The sequence below is a fragment of the Mercenaria mercenaria genome, chromosome 5 (genome assembly GCF_021730395.1).
Source record: "Mercenaria mercenaria strain notata chromosome 5, MADL_Memer_1, whole genome shotgun sequence".
Taxonomy (NCBI): domain Eukaryota; kingdom Metazoa; phylum Mollusca; class Bivalvia; order Venerida; family Veneridae; genus Mercenaria; species Mercenaria mercenaria.
In genome coordinates this window covers 48,585,557-48,604,339 of record NC_069365.1, presented here as the reverse complement: position 1 = coordinate 48,604,339, position 18,783 = coordinate 48,585,557, and the positions used below count along the sequence as shown (strand labels likewise).

Below are 18,783 nucleotides of genomic sequence, written 5' to 3'. Positions count from 1 at the left end.
TTTTCTCAAAAAAAAAAGAAAATATTGCACATGTGAAAGATTTATTATGATTTTTGCTACCTTTCGTCTTCTTGTAAAGTGAAAACAGTGGGAGTTGTTCAATGAAATTCAGGAGCAACTTAACCAATAAGTTGCTTTTAAAGGCAACGACAATATTGGTAGTACACCCCGTTGTATTATCGGGGTTATGTTCAGCCTTCTACTTGCAATAACGTAACCACTGAATAGTTTGAGCCGCACCATGAGAAAACCAACTGAACATAGTGCATTTGTGACCAGCATGAATCAGAACAGCCTGCGCATCCGCGCAGTCTGGTCAGGATCCTTGCTGTTCGCTAACGGTTTTTCTAATTGCAATAGGCTTTGAAAGGCGAACAGTATGAATCCTGACCGTCTGGATCCATGCTGGTCGCAAACGCGCTATGTTGGTTTTCTCATGGTGCGGCTCAAATTCTTGTGACATGCTGAAGAATGTACTTTACCCGTTCATTGTCCTTGCACATTTCTTTCTGTTTGTTACATTCATCATTGTCATTTTTGTTGTTACATTTATAACATTCAAACGTTTCAGTCGGGACTGAAATTTGAACAATGAAAGAAACATATTTTGAAAATTATGAACGGTGTAATGAAGGTTTTTTAAATTCACAGAATCATAACAAACTTCATTCAAATGTAAACAAATAAACATATGCAACCGGTTATTCCTAATTAGGAAGCTTTATTGTTATTCAAATCCAGACAATAGTCAAGGAGAATCAGTTTGGGCAATGTCTATCAAAATGAATTTGAAGGATCATCTCCATACAGAAATTTAGAACGGGATATACAAAAATGTACCAACGTGATATGCAGAACTAAGTGTTACACCAATTATTCCTTTGCAGTTTTAGTGGAATCAGGATAAAAAAGTTTCGATAAGAATCACTCCGAAGTTTTTGTATCAACTCATCAAAGTATATCATATTTCTGTGAAGATTATTCAACCGTAAAACTTTTTTTATATATGAACTTGGCTTTCTGCTGATTACATATGTTTCATTCAAATCCGACCAATGATAAATGAGAAGTAGGTTTGACAATCTTTATTCAACAAGAAAGCCATAATGACCTTGTACCATTCACCTGACCAAGTTCTTACCGCAAGTAATTTTGAATTTCACAATCTTACCTACATTCCATTTCAACAAACATTTTGACAATGCTCTATTGAAAACAGGAAGAATTTAACAAAGTTTTTCAATTATTTGACCTATTGACCTAGTTTTTGACTCTAGCTGACTGAATTTTGAGCTTCACTGACTAACTGTAAAAACAGACACACCGAAAGAATTTCATGTTGATCAGATATATATCTCTGATGTTTCATCTAGTAACTAAATAGTAACTAAATATTCAATGCATTGACCTAGTGATCTACTTTTTTGACCTGAGGTAATCCAGCGAATTCTAACTGTATTTATCAAGTTAAGTAGATACATTAGCATTTTGAGTGTTAAACAGTCTTTACTGTAATAGGTTTTGACCTCAGATAACTCATTTATGAGTTTGATCTGGACTTTATAAAGACAAACAATAGGACATCTTACGTAGATCAAACAGATAACATGAGAGTTACGCAGTTTTGACCCCGAATATCCTAGTATCAAACAAAGTTTATCAAGATCAAATAGAAAATTCGCCTCTAGCGTATTAACAACGGTTTTTCAATGATCTGACCTACTGGCCATTTATGTTTTAACATCAAGAGCATCATATTATTCCAAATATTTTAAGCTGAGAACTATTTGTGAATGTACTTTTATAGTAATATCAATTTTATTTCAAGAAACACGTTAGACGAAAATTCTTATGTTTGCTTACTAGGATCACAGACTGCAATCTCCCATGTGTACGAAGGCAGACATCTTAGCTGTCGAGTACAACTCTGGTACCCTTCATGGCACGTGAAACTTGCTAAAGCACCCACGGAAGAATCTTCGTTGTTAAGTTTAACATCTGCATGCGGTATCAGAGGCTTCGGACCACATCCGCGAGCTTATAAATCAACAATAATGTGATATCTTTATATATCTATATTAACCTTAACCCTGCTTCATTTCTAAAATGTACTGATTTATCATTCTATTTGTGCAATACAATTTATTATTCAAAGGGGTGTTTACTGAAAATTTACTGACAATAGAAAACAGTGCAGACCGTGCAGGCTGATCTTGGTTTGCACTTGTCGCGAACTTTACGGCATATTTTAATACATGCCGCCAGCAGGTTTAAAAGGCAAGCAACATATCAAAACAAATAACAGTTTTACATAGATTTGCTTGTGATTATAGATACAGTTAAATGTAAATTAGCCATGGTTAAAGTAAATGTTCTAATTTAACACAATATGTTTAAATACTGTCAAACCAGGAAAAAACTATAGGACGAGTTAGTTATACTTTTTTAAATTTAATTATCTAAATGATAAAAACATAACTAGAAACATTAAGATCGCAAGACTTTAAAATTAAATTATATTTAGACGGACGTAAAGTAATTCTATCAGGAATCTAGATCATGAACTGAACTTACCTACATAAAAGATGTAAATCAAGTCGATTTCATGAGCTATATCTTTAAGTGCTATTTACACGCAGACAGGGGAGTTGCAGGAAAGAAACAATCTTTTTTCAGGCCTAATACAAACAAAGGTCTATTAATAAAACTATAAATTAGTTATCATGGTATTTAATGATAAAATTACTGTATTTCATGAATTTGTTATACAAACTTATGTCAAGAGTACAATAACTACAATAAGAAAGACTTTAAAAGAAAACTTATCATATTGCCACATCCAACACCTTCTGAAACGATCGTCATTTGTCCATTATCTAGTTTGCACACCGTGTAACCCGGAAAACATTTGATATAGGCTGAAAAAAAAAACAAAACAAATACAAGTTTGCGTTTTTTATGCGTACTTAATCTTAGGGTAGAAAGAGTGGAGAATCCAGTTATACAGTGAAAAAAATCAGAAAAAAAGTTTTTTTCACAGATAAAGAAAACACCTAAACATAGAAAAAACAACATTTTCACAGAGAAAGAAAAAACCTGTGTATGGAAAACGATAAACGCAACAAGCAGCTAACGCCTGACGGCGTTTTGGCCGGGTTTTCCGAATTAAATGATACTTAGTTAAAGTTCTAATAAAGGTATACAATAAATAACCCCCCCAAATTAATAAGCACTATTGAAGGAAAAAGGGAAAAAGGAAATGGACAGGTAGAAAATGAAATTAAAGAAATAAATTGGTGTAAAAAGTAAGGAAAACACCATTTTCGATGTTTATGTTCAATGTGACCTTGATCTTTGATCAATAGGGGTCATGTACACATCAAGACCAAACTACGTATGGAGTTTCGATGTCCTAGGTGAAATAATTGTCTAGATATCGAGTGTAAAACAATTTTAAATGTTCAGGTCCGTGTAACCTTGACCTTTGACCCAGTGACCCTGAAATCAATAGAGGTCAGGTACACATCAAGACCAACATATCTATGAAGTCTCAAGGTCCTAAGTGAAATACTGTCCAGATATTGAGTGAACAAAAAGGTAAACATTAGACTCATTATTCCATCCATCAGCCCATCCATCCATCCATCCATCCATCCGCCCGGACAGACCTAATTCACAAGCCGGATTTTTCTTCGGAAAATCGGCCAGAAAACCCAAAGCCCTGTACATATATCAAGAATAATGTACATCAAAAAAGAAAATTCCTTTAAATAAGACAAGAAAAACCCTGTGCGCAGACAAAGAAAGACCTGCTCATAGAGAAAGAAAACCCCTGTGCTTAGAAAACGAAAGTCATGTGCATAGAAAAAGAAAACAAAGAAAATGAAGACCTCTTTACATACAGAAAGAACATCCCTCTACATAGAAAAAGAAAACCCCTGTGCCTAGAAAACGAAAGTCCTGTGCATAGAAAAAGAAAACCGCTTTACATAGAAAAAGTAACCTCTTTATATAGAAAAAGAAAACCGCCGTGCTTAGAAAACGAAAATCCCTTTACAGAGAGAAAGAACACACTTTGTACATAGAAAAAGAAAACCTCTTTACATAGAGAAAGAAAATGCCTGTTGCTTGCCTGGACAAATTTCCTAGCTAAAGCTTTAAAAACAAGGAAATTAGGAGAGTGGGCCAAGGTAAAGATTATGCAAAATTACTTCTGAAATCTGTAAAAATATTACAGGTTGTCCAAATCCTTTTGCTGTAGCTTAGAAAACAAGAAAATAGGTCAATAGGTCACAATGATGGTCACAGAAAGTCTGTTTAAAGATCGGCATGCAAACTTATACATGTCAGCCAAATTTCAAAGCTGTATCTTAAAAAATAAGAAAGTAGGTCAGTAGGTCACATTCAAGGTCACTGAAAATCAGTTTTAAGATCGGTGTGCAAAACTTTACATGTCATCCAAATTTCAAGGCCGTATCTTAAAAAAATAAGAAAGTAGGTCAGTAGGTCAATGTTACAGTCAAGTGACCCCTAATTACTTTGGGTCATACGGTAATTATAATTAAACAGTCTAGGAAATATGATCCGATAATTTTTGAAGTTTTTTTCCTATATAACTCATATAAAAACTATGTGACCCTCGGGGTGTTGCCTATTTTCACCCCAGGGGCATAATTTGAACAATCTTGTTAGAGAGCCACTAGGTGATGCTACATACTGAATATCAGAAGCATAGGCATTGACCTTTCAGTCAAGAAGATTTTTAAATGTTTTTTCCTATGTAAGTCTATGTTAAACTTTGGACCCCAAGGGCAGGACCTTTTTTTTTACACAGAGACATAATTTGAACAATCTTGGTGAAGGTCCACTAGGCAATGCAACATACCAAAAATCAAGTCTAGGCCTTGCAGTTTCAAACAAGAAGATCTTTTCCCTAAGTCTATGTAAAACTTGGGACCCCCGGGACGGGGCCTCTTTTCACCCCAGGTGCATAACTTGAACAATCTTCGTAGAGAACAACAAGGCAATGCTACATACCAAACATCAGAGGCCTTGGTCTTGTGGTTTCAGACATTAGAAGATTTTAAATCATTTTTCCCATTTAGGTCTATGTAAAACTTGAGACCCCCGGAGATGGACCTCTTTTCACCCAGGGGCATAATTTGAACAAGTTTGGTAGGGAAACGAAAGGCAATGCTACATACCAAGTATCAACGGCATTGGTCTTTTGGTTTCAGACAAGGAGATTTTTTAATTTTTTCCTATGTAAGTCTATGTTAAACTTGGGACCCCCGGGACGGGGCCTGTTTTCACCCCAGGGGCATAATTAGAACAATCTTTATAGAGGACTATTAGATGATGTTACAGACCAAATATTGAGGCTCTATGCCTTGTGGTTTTGGACAAGAACTTTACTTGACCCTAGGGGAATAATTTGAACAACCTTGGTAGAGGACCACTAAATGATGCTACATTTTAAATATAAAACTCCTATGACCAGTGGTTTTGGACAAGACGATTTTTAAAGCTTTTCCTTTCGGTTGCCATGGCAACCAGAGTTATGTATGAAATTCAACTCTTTGAACAATTTTTAAAGAAGATTATCTAAGGAACATCCCTGTGAAGTTTCGTCAAAATTGGCTTGGTGGTTTAGGAGGAGAAGGGAAGTTTGGACGTACGAACGACAGACGCCAGACGGACGGACGCTGGACGCCGGATGGTGAGCGATTAAAAACCCTGTAAAGAAAACCCCTCTGACATAAAAACGAAATCCTTGTACATATTTGCATAGAAATAAAAACCTTTACTTAAAAAACCCATTTACATAGACAAATTAACCCGTGTACAATGAAAACGAAAATCCTTCACATAGAAAAAGAAAACCTTTCTACATAGGAAAAAGTAACCTCTCAACCTAGAAAAGGAAAATAGATGCGTATAAAAACGTGTACATAAAACACGAAAACCCAGAAAATAGAAAACGAAAACCCCGATACATAGAAGTGCACAGAAAATGAAAATCCATTGACGTAGACAAGAAATAAGAGTCTACTGATAATTATCCGAAAGTGTTATTCGTAAGTTTAAAACTTCCTGGCAGGTTGTACAACAAACATGCAAATTTTTACATGGCTATCATGCAATAATATTGTTGTATAAGATAGGAAAATATACTTCCAGGAATCATAATAATATTCTTATACAAAAACGCGCATTTTTAGCTCGACTATTCATAGAATAGTAGAGCTATTGCACTCGCCCATGCGTCGGCGTCCGCGTCGGCGTCCGCGTCCCGATTTGGTTAAGTTTTTGTATGTAAGCTGGTATCTCAGCAATCACTTGTGGGAATGGATTGAAACTTCACACACTTATTCACTGTGATAAACTGACTTACATTGCACAGGTTCCATAACTCTGTTTTGCTTTTTTACAAAATTATGCCCCTTTTTTGACTTAGAAATTTTTGGTTAAGGTTTTGTATGTAAGCTGGTATCTCAGTAACCACTTGTGGGAATGGATTGAAACTTCATACACTTATTTACTGTGATAAACTGACTTACATTGCACAGGTTCCATAAATCTATTTTGCTTTTTTACAAAATTATGCCCCTTTTTCGACTTAGAATTTTTTGGTTAAGGTTTTGTATGTAAGCTGGTATCTCAGTACTCACTAATGGGAATGGATTGAAACTTCACACACTTGTTCACTGTCATGATCTGACATGCACAAAGCAGGTCCCATAACTCTATTTTGCTTTTTTACAAAATTATGCCCCTTTTTCAACATAGAACTTTTTGGTTAAGTTGTTGTATGTAAGCTGGTATCTCAGTATCCACTTATGGGAAAGGATTGAAACTTCACACACTAGTTCACTGTCATGATATAACATGCAGTGCAAATGATCATTAACCCAACTTTGCATTTTACAAAATTATGCCCCTTTTTCAACTTAGGAGTTTTTGGGTTAAATTCTTATATGTAAGCTGGTATCTCAGTACCCACTAATGGGAATGGATTGAAACTTCATACACTTGTCCACTGTCATGAGCTGAAAAGCACTTTGCAGGTTCCATAACCCTATTTTACTTTTTTACTAAATTATGTCCCTTTTTCGACTTTCTTACTCATTCAAGCGACAAGGCTGTTAAATAGCCGAGCGTTGCTGTCCTCCGACAGCTCTTGTTTTTGTTACTGTCATGCTCTTGTAAGTTACTCAAGACGTCACAGGAACTTTCATACAAGTATGAGCTGCCAATAATTTTTAACTTACACAAAAGTATATTTTCTTGACTACGATAGAATTTTTTTATAATTTTCTTTTGACTGACACAAGTGGCAAGAAAAATTAGATTTTTTTTTCGTATTCATATATTATACCAGATCACAACAGATAGAGAGAAATCCTTTTTAGATACAGGCCTGTCCGGCTAACTTAGTCTAGCTCTTTGCGAATAGACAGTCTGGTCGTGTATAGCACCGATACACGCATAGAAAAATCAATTGAAATGTATCTCTCACCAGTTTGAAAGTCCTTCTCCTCACTTCTTAGACAAATGTAATATCTTTATGCAATTTTAACTTTAAGTCCAAGTCTAACAGACATATATGTATATATATATATATATATAAAATTAAAGTTAGAAAAACAAAATTTCAATTCAATGAAATTGTTCTGTCCACCGTTAGGTTGAGTGATCGTTAATGGAAGAACGTGTCAGACTTCATACGATGATTGCCTGTGGTCACTAGATGGCGTGTTGTCTGGAATTCAGTATGTCAAAGGACAAGGTCACGATGAGGTCAAGGTCACGATGACATTGAACTGAAAACCGTTTTCCAATCAACAACACAAAGAACGTTTAGATTCACAGTCATCAAACTTCGTATGATGATTGCCGTTGGACATTAGATGGCCCTTATTGTTTCTTTTTGGTTAAGGTGACGGTGACCGAGCTGAAAATTGGATAATTGCCTGTGGTCAGTTGATAACCCTATAGTTCCGACAGTCAGTAGGTCAAAGGTCAATATCAGATTGACCTTGAGTATGGTAACGGTGTCCTCTCAAATTCTTAAAATGCTTTGGTTAAAGTCTTCAAACCTCGTTAGTTGATTGATTATTGTCAGTAGATTACATCTCTGCTTTGGGAGGGAGGTCAGTAGATCAAAGGCAAAGGTCATAGTCATGATAGTGACCCTGATTGTGAGAAAGGTTTCTGCTCAATAACAGTAGGATAGCTGATAACCTGTTTTGTTTTTTATTGTTGTTGTTTATTTCTGGTTTATTTTTATTCTTTTCTTTGTTTTTTGGAGGTGGGATGTGTGGTAACAGTAGGTCAAAGGTCAATAACCTTGACACTGTAATTAATGTCAGCTCAGTAACTAAATAATGTTTAGGCGCACGGTCCGTCCACAAACTTCATTCTAGGATGTTATGACAAGCCACCACTTCAATTGATGTTTCAGATGTCTCTCAACACGATGGACGTTAAATAACAACTAAATGTAATTTACAGTATGGCTTGTTAAAACTTAAACGTTTTGTGACTTCTGTTTTTACATATTTACTTTCTATTTTGTTGAAAGCGCGTATTACACAGTAATATTTTAGCAGTGTCAAATACTTTTTCGTTAAAGCCAGATTCAGTTTTGAACTGCTTTATCTTATTAAGACGATTAGAACATATCCGAAGTTTTGAAATATTCATTATAAATGTTATCAAAAATAGTTATTAACTGTTAAAAACCTACATAGAAATAACACTTCCAATGTGTGTTTTCCCTTAGAAAACAATAACTATTCGTAACAGTCTTATTCGCGGTGCTGAGAAATCACGAAACGTAAGTACATAATACATGTACATGACTGAAAAATTGTTGAAAAAGACGTTAAACCCGAACACACACACACACATGGCACAACAGACTGGGTAATTTTCGTGCACGCTTTATTTATCCATTTCATAACAGTTTCATTCGTGGTGCTGAGAATTCGCGGAACGTAAATGTTTCTACTTTTGGACATGTTGCAGATTGCCATTCACGAATTTGAATTCGCACGTGGCATTATTCGCGAAATAACTAAGCGAAAATGAAATCATCGCGAATTATAACCCAGTCTACAGAATTTATTTATAAGGTGCATCCACAACATCACAGCCGCCGACAACTACACAATGAAGGAGGAACATATACATGTTACGGCGCTTGAAAAAAAAATACAGGTAATTTCAGTACTTTATATTGGAACAAACTTACCTTGAGCATGTTTAGTAGCATAAAAGTTCGTATAATACTCGAAAAAACTTACGTGCACATAAATGTTCGTCGGATGTGTCTGCACACTCTACCTTGTGGTTACATTTTGCTTTTAATGGTAGGCAAGATGATCCTGGACATGGCAAATGATTCTCAAAACACCCACCTTGAAATGAATAAAATAATAAATAAAACAAGTACTTTTTTTTAAAGAAAGTTACTTACTCGTGGTTTTAAAAATGTTTTAAAATCTGCAACTGGCAGCTGCGTAATATATCTATCACAATAGGTTTCACGAAAATGAAAAAAAAATGTCATGAAATATTTTATCGTGTTATGCATGTCTGTAAAGAGTCTGCTTTGACAAACGTATCAATATATATTTTCGCTGTCTGTCCAGAGTAGATTGTGACACATTAACCGCCGGTTATAATAATAACCACTAGGCCGCATCTCCCCTTAGAATGAGATATTTGCCGTTCTGTCAGGGAACACACATGCCAACAAGTAAACATACCGAATTCAAAGTTGTCGTTTTGGCGTTCCATTAGGACGACAAAATACAACAACTCACAATAATTGTCGTATCGGTGAACTTTTTATTTACTGTGTTTGTTTGAACGCAAAAAAAAAAAAACACATAAGACTGACGAAACTATTTTTAAGCGCACCGATACGCCAAATAAGGACGCCCCACCAACGCGATGCGACACTCTGTCTCATTGAGGCAAACATTTATGCCAAATAAAAAAAGTATTGCATTATGTATGGCAAAGTTACAGCCCGGACAAGCTCTAAAATGACCTTTGACCCCAATATGTGACCTTGACCTTTGAGATAGTAACCCGAGGTTTGCACACAACACTCTGTCTCATAGAGGTGAACATTTACGCTGAAGAAAAAAAAAAGATTGCTCCATACTCAAAGTTATGGCCTGAACAAGCTCTCAAATAACCATTGATCCCTAACTGTGACTTTGACCTTTGAGATAGGAGCCTGGGGGTTGCACATGACACTCCGTCTCATTGACTTAAACATTTATGCTAAATATAAACAAACTTCCTCAATGCATGTCAAAGTTATGGGCCGGACAAGATCTGACATGACCTTTGACCTCCAACTGTAACCTTGACATTTGAGACAGAAACCTGGGGTTTGCGCATGATACGTCTTACTGAGGTTAACATTCATGCCCAATATAAACAAGATTGTTCCATGCATGTCAAAGTTATGGTCCGGACAAACAAAACCGGACGCACGCATGCACATACACAGAACAGCCATTTGGACAACTATGTCTCCGCTTCCGCGGGCTCGACAAAAATCTGTCTTTTTTCTCACTAGAACCAGAAGAAGTGCAACATAAAAGATTTTATGATCAACACCTGAACAACATGTCACTCAATAGTCTATCAGATGAATAAGAAATAAGAAGCTAACCAACATAATATTACAATAACCCAGTCAGCGACCTTGAACGTTGCTGGACCTGACCCTTAAACGAAACATTTCTGCCCCTTATTTAGGAAATAATTATGTGAGATTGGTGAAACTAGGGACAGCTGTTAAAAAGTATTAACCCTTAACCTGCTAAATTTCTATAATGAACTTGTTCGTCATTCAGTTTAGAGAGTACCATTAACTGTTAAAAGGGGTGCTTACCAAAAAGATATTGGCTGAATAGCGAACAGTGCAGATCATGATCAGACTGCACCGTGATGTGTGCAGGCTGATCATGATCTACACTGGTCGCAAAGCCAGAATTAATCGTGTCCAGCATGATAAAGGTTAAGCTCTATTTCATTTTTCAAATAGTCGACCTGATTTAAATATTTATATTCATAATAATGTACCCATCTCTTAAGATATTTACTGTCAATTGGATTTTCTTTATTAAATTCAAACATAGCGTACATTAAAAGAAAGAAAACTGTAAATAATTTGTGTGTCTACTATTACTGACACTTAATTAATGCTATGATAATTTCTACAGCTGCAAGTTTTGGAATTAGTACAGAAGAAGGTATGTGTCTTTCAACTTTTAAGAAAATGTAGCTTATAGTAAGACAGAAACGTTTGGAATACAAAATGTAGAATGTCTGTTTTGTCTTGCCTGGAAAGTTTTTGTTGGTATGAGTTGAAGAAACTTTTTAATAACATACAAAATGTCTACCACCACTGCAATGTCATCACATATTTTCTAAATCTGCAGAGGTATATAAGGCTTAAGATAGCAACGAGTCTTATACCCTCTGATCGTACAGGTGACCAAAATTTAACTGTGTCTGACACGTCACTACTGCAGTAAATCATCGTATGAAAATATACTATCTAATAAAATCTATGAGAAGATACTTTCGAAACATAGACTGCAACAAAGCCAAATGATTACAGACTCGGTTTGAGCGCGTTTGTTTATGTTAGGAAATGAAATATACAACACTTCTAACGCCTCCTAGCAACATATTAAGGTAGGGTACCGGTAATGATAAAATCGGCAACAGATTAAGGTTTTGGACCCGTAATGATAAAATCGGCAACAGATTAAGGTATTGGACCCGTAAAAACAAAATCGGCAACAGATTAATGTATTGGACCCGTAATGATAAAATCGGCAACATATTAAGGTATTGGACCCGTAAAAACAAAATCGGCAACAGATTAAGGTAGTGGACCCTTAATGGTAAAATCGGCGACAGATTAAGGTATTGGACCCGTAATGATAAAATCGGCAACAGATTAAGGTATTGGACCCGTGAAAACAAAATCGGCAACAGATTAAGGTAGTGGACCCGTAATGATAAAATCGGCAACAGATTAAGGTATTGGACCCGTAAAACCAAAATCGGCAACAGATTAAGGTAGTGGACCCGTAATGATAAAATCGGCAGCTTCCGTGCGATTACCTATCCTCCGTATGCGATTTCGGAGAATATAATTACAGAAAGTATTTTTTGATAACAACCAGAGAATGCCGAAATCGCATAAGAAGGACACGTAAACGATTGAACATTGTTGTTTGTCATAACGGGTCAATTACTTAAGCGGATTCCGTTTTTACTTGTTTAGTTTATACTAATTTATTTTAGGTTGATTGTGTTTTAGGTCGATTGTGAAGCAAGTTCTACAACTTATTTTAATCACTCTTGACACCTCATTCCTGATGGAATTCAACGCCACGAGGGTATGAGAAAAGAGAAGCCAATTTCCCGTTTAAAGCTGAGTGCCAAGCAAGGGAGCTACTGGTACCATTTTTTTACGTCTTTGGTATGACGCGATCGGGGACCGAATCCACGACCTACCACTAGGCTATCGATGTGGTTTGTTTCAGTTACTACGGAGTAATGTATTCTGTCTCACATTAATTGTAAGTTATGTTTTTTCCAGTTCTGACCTATCTGCTCAACACTACAGCTCTCATAACTCTAATAACACACTGGTTATTCGGGTACCTACTCGTGTGAGCGATACCGCCCTCGTGTGATTTATGTACATGTAGGTATTTAGGGTATATAAAAACGATGCCAACGTATGACACATATTTAAGAATGTTGAACATTTTAAAGACAGATTCGTCCGAGGCAATGCATTAATTCGCACTGGTGAAAATATCAATCCTCAATAATATTGATATGACTATAAAATTTGAACAAATGTAGCGAAATTCACGTATTTTGACGTTTTGAGACGTATTTTTCTTTGTTCAAAGTTGAATAAAATGAATTTGCCACTCAGCTTGGTGGAACTATACATACTCAACCACAAAACGTTTGGATCATGTACCTGCAAGTTCTTTTTGTTGATAAAATTTCATTTATATGCATCCTGTTGCTGTTTTTGATGGTACCTCTGACGATGGATGAAAATAAACAAAGATACCTACCCGTTTGCACATGGGTACCGTCCTCGTTATGTCAGTGAACATTTATAAAACTCCCCGCAGCGTTTGCTTCCGCATACGGTACACTAAATAAACACAATTGAAGGCAGTTGCTTTGAGGATCTGGAAATAAGAACTGGAAATGTGAAAACCGACCTTTAGTAGATCTATTTGAATAGAATTTTAACTTTAAAGATGTAAAGAATGGGAGCGGACCGTGCTAGCAGTACTTCACCAATATTAAATCTTCCCTCACACCCACCCTCTATTCTACGCATTCTATCATCTTGCCTTCTTGAAGTTCTTCTTTTTCTCCTCCAGTCTCATTATGAAAACGATCAAATTTGTCGCACACCGAGCAAAAGGGCTTAATATGTTAAGACCTTTTTTTCTTCCTGAACGGGAAAGTGAACCCTCTCTCTGGGCATGTATTCGTTTAGGGAGAGGCTCTGACTTCATAAATCTGCCTTTTATGGTATCTTGTGATATTCGCCTCTGTTCAAAGGCGCAGCTTCCATTAAGGTAGTGCTTATTAGGCGGCTTGTTTACAAGTGCATACAATATATACTACTGTATGAGTGTCTTACAGGTGACTAACTGAAGAAACAGAAGAAGATATGGAAGTCTGGGTATCAGATTCTATCTCTTTTTATTGTTTGTTCACACACTCCTCACAGCGGTTGTAAACATTAAATGTACTTCTAGGAGGAAATCTGTGAGATTCAAGACTTCAAGATTTTATTTATAACTAGGCCCATACGGCATCAGCATTATAATAACAATTAATTTAACAAAACAAACACTAATACATAAAATAAAACAGTGGTTTTACGGTCATAATAGATCTGATACAAATATGTTGTAAGCTAAAAAATAGAAGATGGTGTACATTTAGAATTAACCAGGTTGAAAACATTGTTTTAACTGGTCAGCAAGTAACTGCCAGTGACAAAAACCTATCCCTACCTAAAAATTTGAAGTATTTTCTGTACAAACAATGCTAACTTAAAAAGAAGAATACTTTCATTACTTTGAAATAAACGTTGAAATGACATTACATTTAACAGTTGAAAGTCATTTGGTAAATATTTTACTCTGTCCAAATCAATGTAGGGACATTCTAAAATAAGAATATTGCGGAATACACTGGTGAAAGTATTGACTGATTCAACCAGAATGCAGCAGATCCAAGTTGTTCTAAAGATTCTTTTACATATTAAATCCAAGAACAATAACTTACATTTTGCTGATGATGTCTATACATGAACCTGTAAAGTATACAGTTTATCTTTTCTTGTTTACCATTTAATAAATTGTACACCAGTAGTTCAATATTCTATTTCTAATTACAATATATATTGGTAATACCCCAAGCTCACCAAAACCATGACACAAGGTGTTGACTTTTTAACCTTCAGTAATGTTTTTAAAAAATTAAGCTGAAAACTTTTAACAATGCTAACATCACCACATCCCCATACCTCTGATACATACAATAATATTGGTTGAACCACAGACTTAAATAAATGTAACTCTGAATCAATACTAAGCTGCAACTTCCTATATTTTTTCAACAGAGCATACATAGCCTTTCTAGCTTGGTCAACCAAATATATTTTAGTTTTATTCAAGTTACCATTGTAGTTAATTCCTAGATAACTGAAGTCATCTACTACTTCTAGTGCCGCATTATTCTGATAAAAGGTAGACTTATTTTGTACTTTTCCAAGTTAAAAAAGAACAACCTTAGATTTATTTGAATTAACTGTATGTTTCCAAATATAATATTCTGACATACATTTAATGCATATTGTAAATCATTTTAAGATTCTGCAAATAACACTGTATCATCTGCATAAAGTAACAAAAATAGCTTGAAGAACATTTCTGAACTATCATCACTTTGCAGGTCCTACACATTGTTTGATAATTCCTCTAGTCCTGAACAATGATTAGACATATATGAGATTAAATCATTCTAGAAAACAGAAAATAATATTGGTGATAAATTTTCACCTTGTCATACACCAGTTGAGTTAATAAAGATATTTGATAGACTTTGGCTACTCTTTACACACGATTTTGCTATATCATATATTGCATAATATACAGCATTAAAGACTTTCCCATCAATGCTATGCTGTAGTAATTTATTCCATAAACACATACGATGAACAGAATCAAATGCTTTCTTGTATGGCACAATATAAGAGCAGGTTGTCTTTTTATACTTTAACTTACTGTCTTTAGATTCATAATCACCATTTGCAATACAGAATTAGCAACCGACTATAAGACAGGAAAGGTGATATTTTGCTAAAGTTTAAATATCAGACGAGCTGTAATAACTTTGAAATAATGTACAAATGGTTACCAAGAACAAGCAAAATTTCTCGTCGCTTTTTTTCTTTTCATTTCCTACCATTTTAACTCTGCTTTCAACAGTTGGATGATAAGCAAATTGCTTGGGCTTGAATTGTTCGACGAACCTGCAAACCTACTAAACTTCATGCTCTCTTTACCTACTTTAATAGAAAATAACTTTTTCCAACACCTATTTTTCATGAAAGTTCTATCATAAGCTAAAATAACGATAAAAATAAAGGGGGAGCTGAATAGTTCCTAGTAAAATGCCGGCCAGTTGTGGTCTCTACCCTAAAATGGCGCGTATATGCTCCTGTCCGCACAATAAACCCCCTATTTCCGGTTTCGATCTGCAAAACCTGTATGTGAAGTGTATAAACATATCTCATCTCATTCTATGTATTTTGTATTCCAGCAGTAAAAAGGTGTGATTAATGCACTTGTTCTACACGAATTTTCGCACAAAAAAATGGTGAAACAAGGATCTGTTTGCTACTGACTTCTTTCGACTACTCAAACGAAGCACATTTTCGACCGAATTACTGGCTTTATTCCTCAAAACGAAGCTCAACTAGGGTCGATCACAATATAATATTTGACAAAAATCATATCATTTCTGAACAAATTTAATTTTGTTTTTGTTGCAAACATTTTGTACCCCATAACAACTTAAATAACAAGACAAAACGTACGGAAGTCGCAATATTCAATTGAAAATACACCTTAGAATGTGTCTATGTAGATGGATCTTGAAAGCGAACTGAAAGAAATTATGTGAGAAGTTTTTCTTCGGATAGGCTGCTTCCAGTAGCTGGAGGATATAAAAGACCAAAGTTTTATCTTCATCCTAGCTGGTCATTGCATATTATCGCTAAATTTTAGAAAAGGGATCTGCGTCAATGTAATGTTCATTTCAATAACGAGGACGGTATCAGCTGGATTGACAGAAACAACGAGGATGGTACCATGGTACATCGTCAGAGGTATCTTATTTTCTAGACACTGTCTTCGAAAAAATCTATCTAATTTTACTGTGTTTCAAGTTTTTGTGAAATGAAAGCAATAACTAATACACAGAATGGCTGCTTTTCATTTTCCAAACAAAAATTTCCTAATATAATCCGAAATAATATCATTAATCGTGAAAATACATACCATCGCCTTAAAATATCTTTATTTCCCCGACAAAAACCGTATTTTTTTCACAGTTATTCAGATCATATGAGATAGATATTTGACATGGATATAGTTAAGGTATGATCTTACACATTTAATACTAAACCTTTTCAAATCTTCAGTAAAATACGGAATAATTACCTGTCATAGGTGTGAATTTCCTGTTCACCAACATGTACATTAATCACACGAGGGCGGTATCGCTCACACGAGTAGGTACCCGAATAACCAGTGTGAATAAACTCTCATAAAAATTGTTGAATACCAGTGATATAATCATTAAAACAGTAAAGTGTGGCGTTTCTGTAATTTAACGTTGCACATATGTTCTTGTTACATATCGGACAGCTATACAACCAAAACAGTACCATTTAGATTTATACGAACTCAATAAACCCGACAGTGTCTGCAATATCGTTCTGTCGTGGTGACTTCGAAGATTTCCAAAACACCAACACGGCAAAACGCCAATTCAACAAATGAGATATTGAGTTTATACTTATTTGATTTAGCTCAAATGTGACGACAGCTTTAAGATTATATGTATAACTCGCGACCTCACTTACAGAAAACTACACAGCACTTTTGTCATATGAGGTCTGGTCATGATCCCAGTGGGACTCGAACCCATAAAACTTAGGTTGAGCGGCCGACACATTAACCACTAGCCCCCCTTCCCTCCCCCTACCCCCACCCAACTACCCTTAAAATGAGATATTTGTCGTTCTGTCAGTGAACACACATGCCAACAAGCTAACGCTCCGAATTCAAAGTTGTCGTTTTGGCGTCCCCTTTAAACGACAAAAAAAAACCACACTCACAATAACTGTCGTATCGGTGTACTTATTTATTGCGTCTGCACCCTTCGAACGCAAAAACACGTTAGAATGACAACAATATTGCACCGATACGACAACTAAGGGCGCCCCTTCAACGCGACAGCTCGACAAGTACTTGCACTGGCGTGTTTGCGGCCCGCCATAACGACAAATATCTCTTTACCTCGTTAATTTGTCGTTCCGGCTTGTTTCCGCATTTGCAGAGCGATGTAGCTGAAATCTGCCCCAATATTAACCCGAACCTGGCAAATGATTAGCTAATTGCTAATCAATAGTAACACATGGAGTATATTTCTAAAGTACTTTGCTATCATTTTTGCTTTGTCATTGAATGTTGTCACAACGATCGTAATAATAACATTTTTCAAAGACATGTACGTGTCTGTTCCACAATTTGGTTACAAGCTTACCTCATTCGAACAAAACACGATGTCATTCGTTGTCAGAAACTAAACTGTCATGCTTCTCAGAAAAGAACGTTTTTTTCTAATCCTAGTACTACATACAAGGATGTTGGTCACTTTATCTTTAAGTAAGATATCCGGGTAGTTATGAAATATAATAAACTATAACTTTACAGTATTTTCTGTCCGTGTGCTCAATTACGTCTTGTAAATAAATGTTCCCTACAAACGATGTTATTTTCTCTTAATATCATATCTTTTATTTAAGACTGACAGTCACGATGTATAGTATCAGTAACCGGTACCCAGTTTTTACACAAAAAGTTCTTTGGAAGCATTGGTCCAAACAAAGTAAACAGCAAGACTCGGAGTGATTGAGTCTGTTATGAGATAATGAATTTCAACACATCTCATGCTCCTAGCACCGGCTTAAGCGAAACCCTTTTATATGACTCCGTGATTTCCGATAACAAGAAAATCTAACAACATATTGAGTTCAGGTACGGGGCAGGGATGATGGTAGAGGAGAGAGATTTTTACAGTCTCCACATGGCACTCAACGATTTTAGTTTAATCATATTTTATTGTATTGTTTTTCTCGAAAAGAACAGATAGCTGAATGACCATGTAAACAATAAATAAATGTTGTTTTTTTAGTTAGAGTCCCACAGACACAATTTAGGTCATATGGTAGCTTTACAAGCTTTTGGTGGTGTAGGAATAATCAATGTGTCCGTCCGGACATTACTTCATCTCGAGCGAGCACTTAGCTAGAACCATCGACATTCCACAAGCTAGCCGGATTGCTTCCTCACATAATGAATTCCACGGCCGCCCAAGTAACGTTTCGAACTCACATCGGTA

The 18,783-nt window shown here is 35.7% G+C and overlaps 1 protein-coding gene across 1 annotated transcript in view; it reads right to left on the bottom strand.

Annotated features, from left to right (window-relative positions):
• Positions 1 to 18,783, bottom strand: part of LOC123558374 (uncharacterized) — a 37,207-nt gene that overhangs the window by 17,920 nt on the left and 504 nt on the right. Inside the window, exons 2-5 of the mRNA XM_045350254.2 lie at positions 9,309 to 9,422; positions 2,827 to 2,918; positions 1,864 to 2,038; positions 483 to 577 (exon numbers count right to left, since the gene is read on the bottom strand). Coding sequence (XP_045206189.2) covers positions 483 to 577; positions 1,864 to 2,038; positions 2,827 to 2,918; positions 9,309 to 9,422 — 476 coding nt within the window. The remainder of the gene's footprint in view (positions 1 to 482; positions 578 to 1,863; positions 2,039 to 2,826; positions 2,919 to 9,308; positions 9,423 to 18,783) is intronic.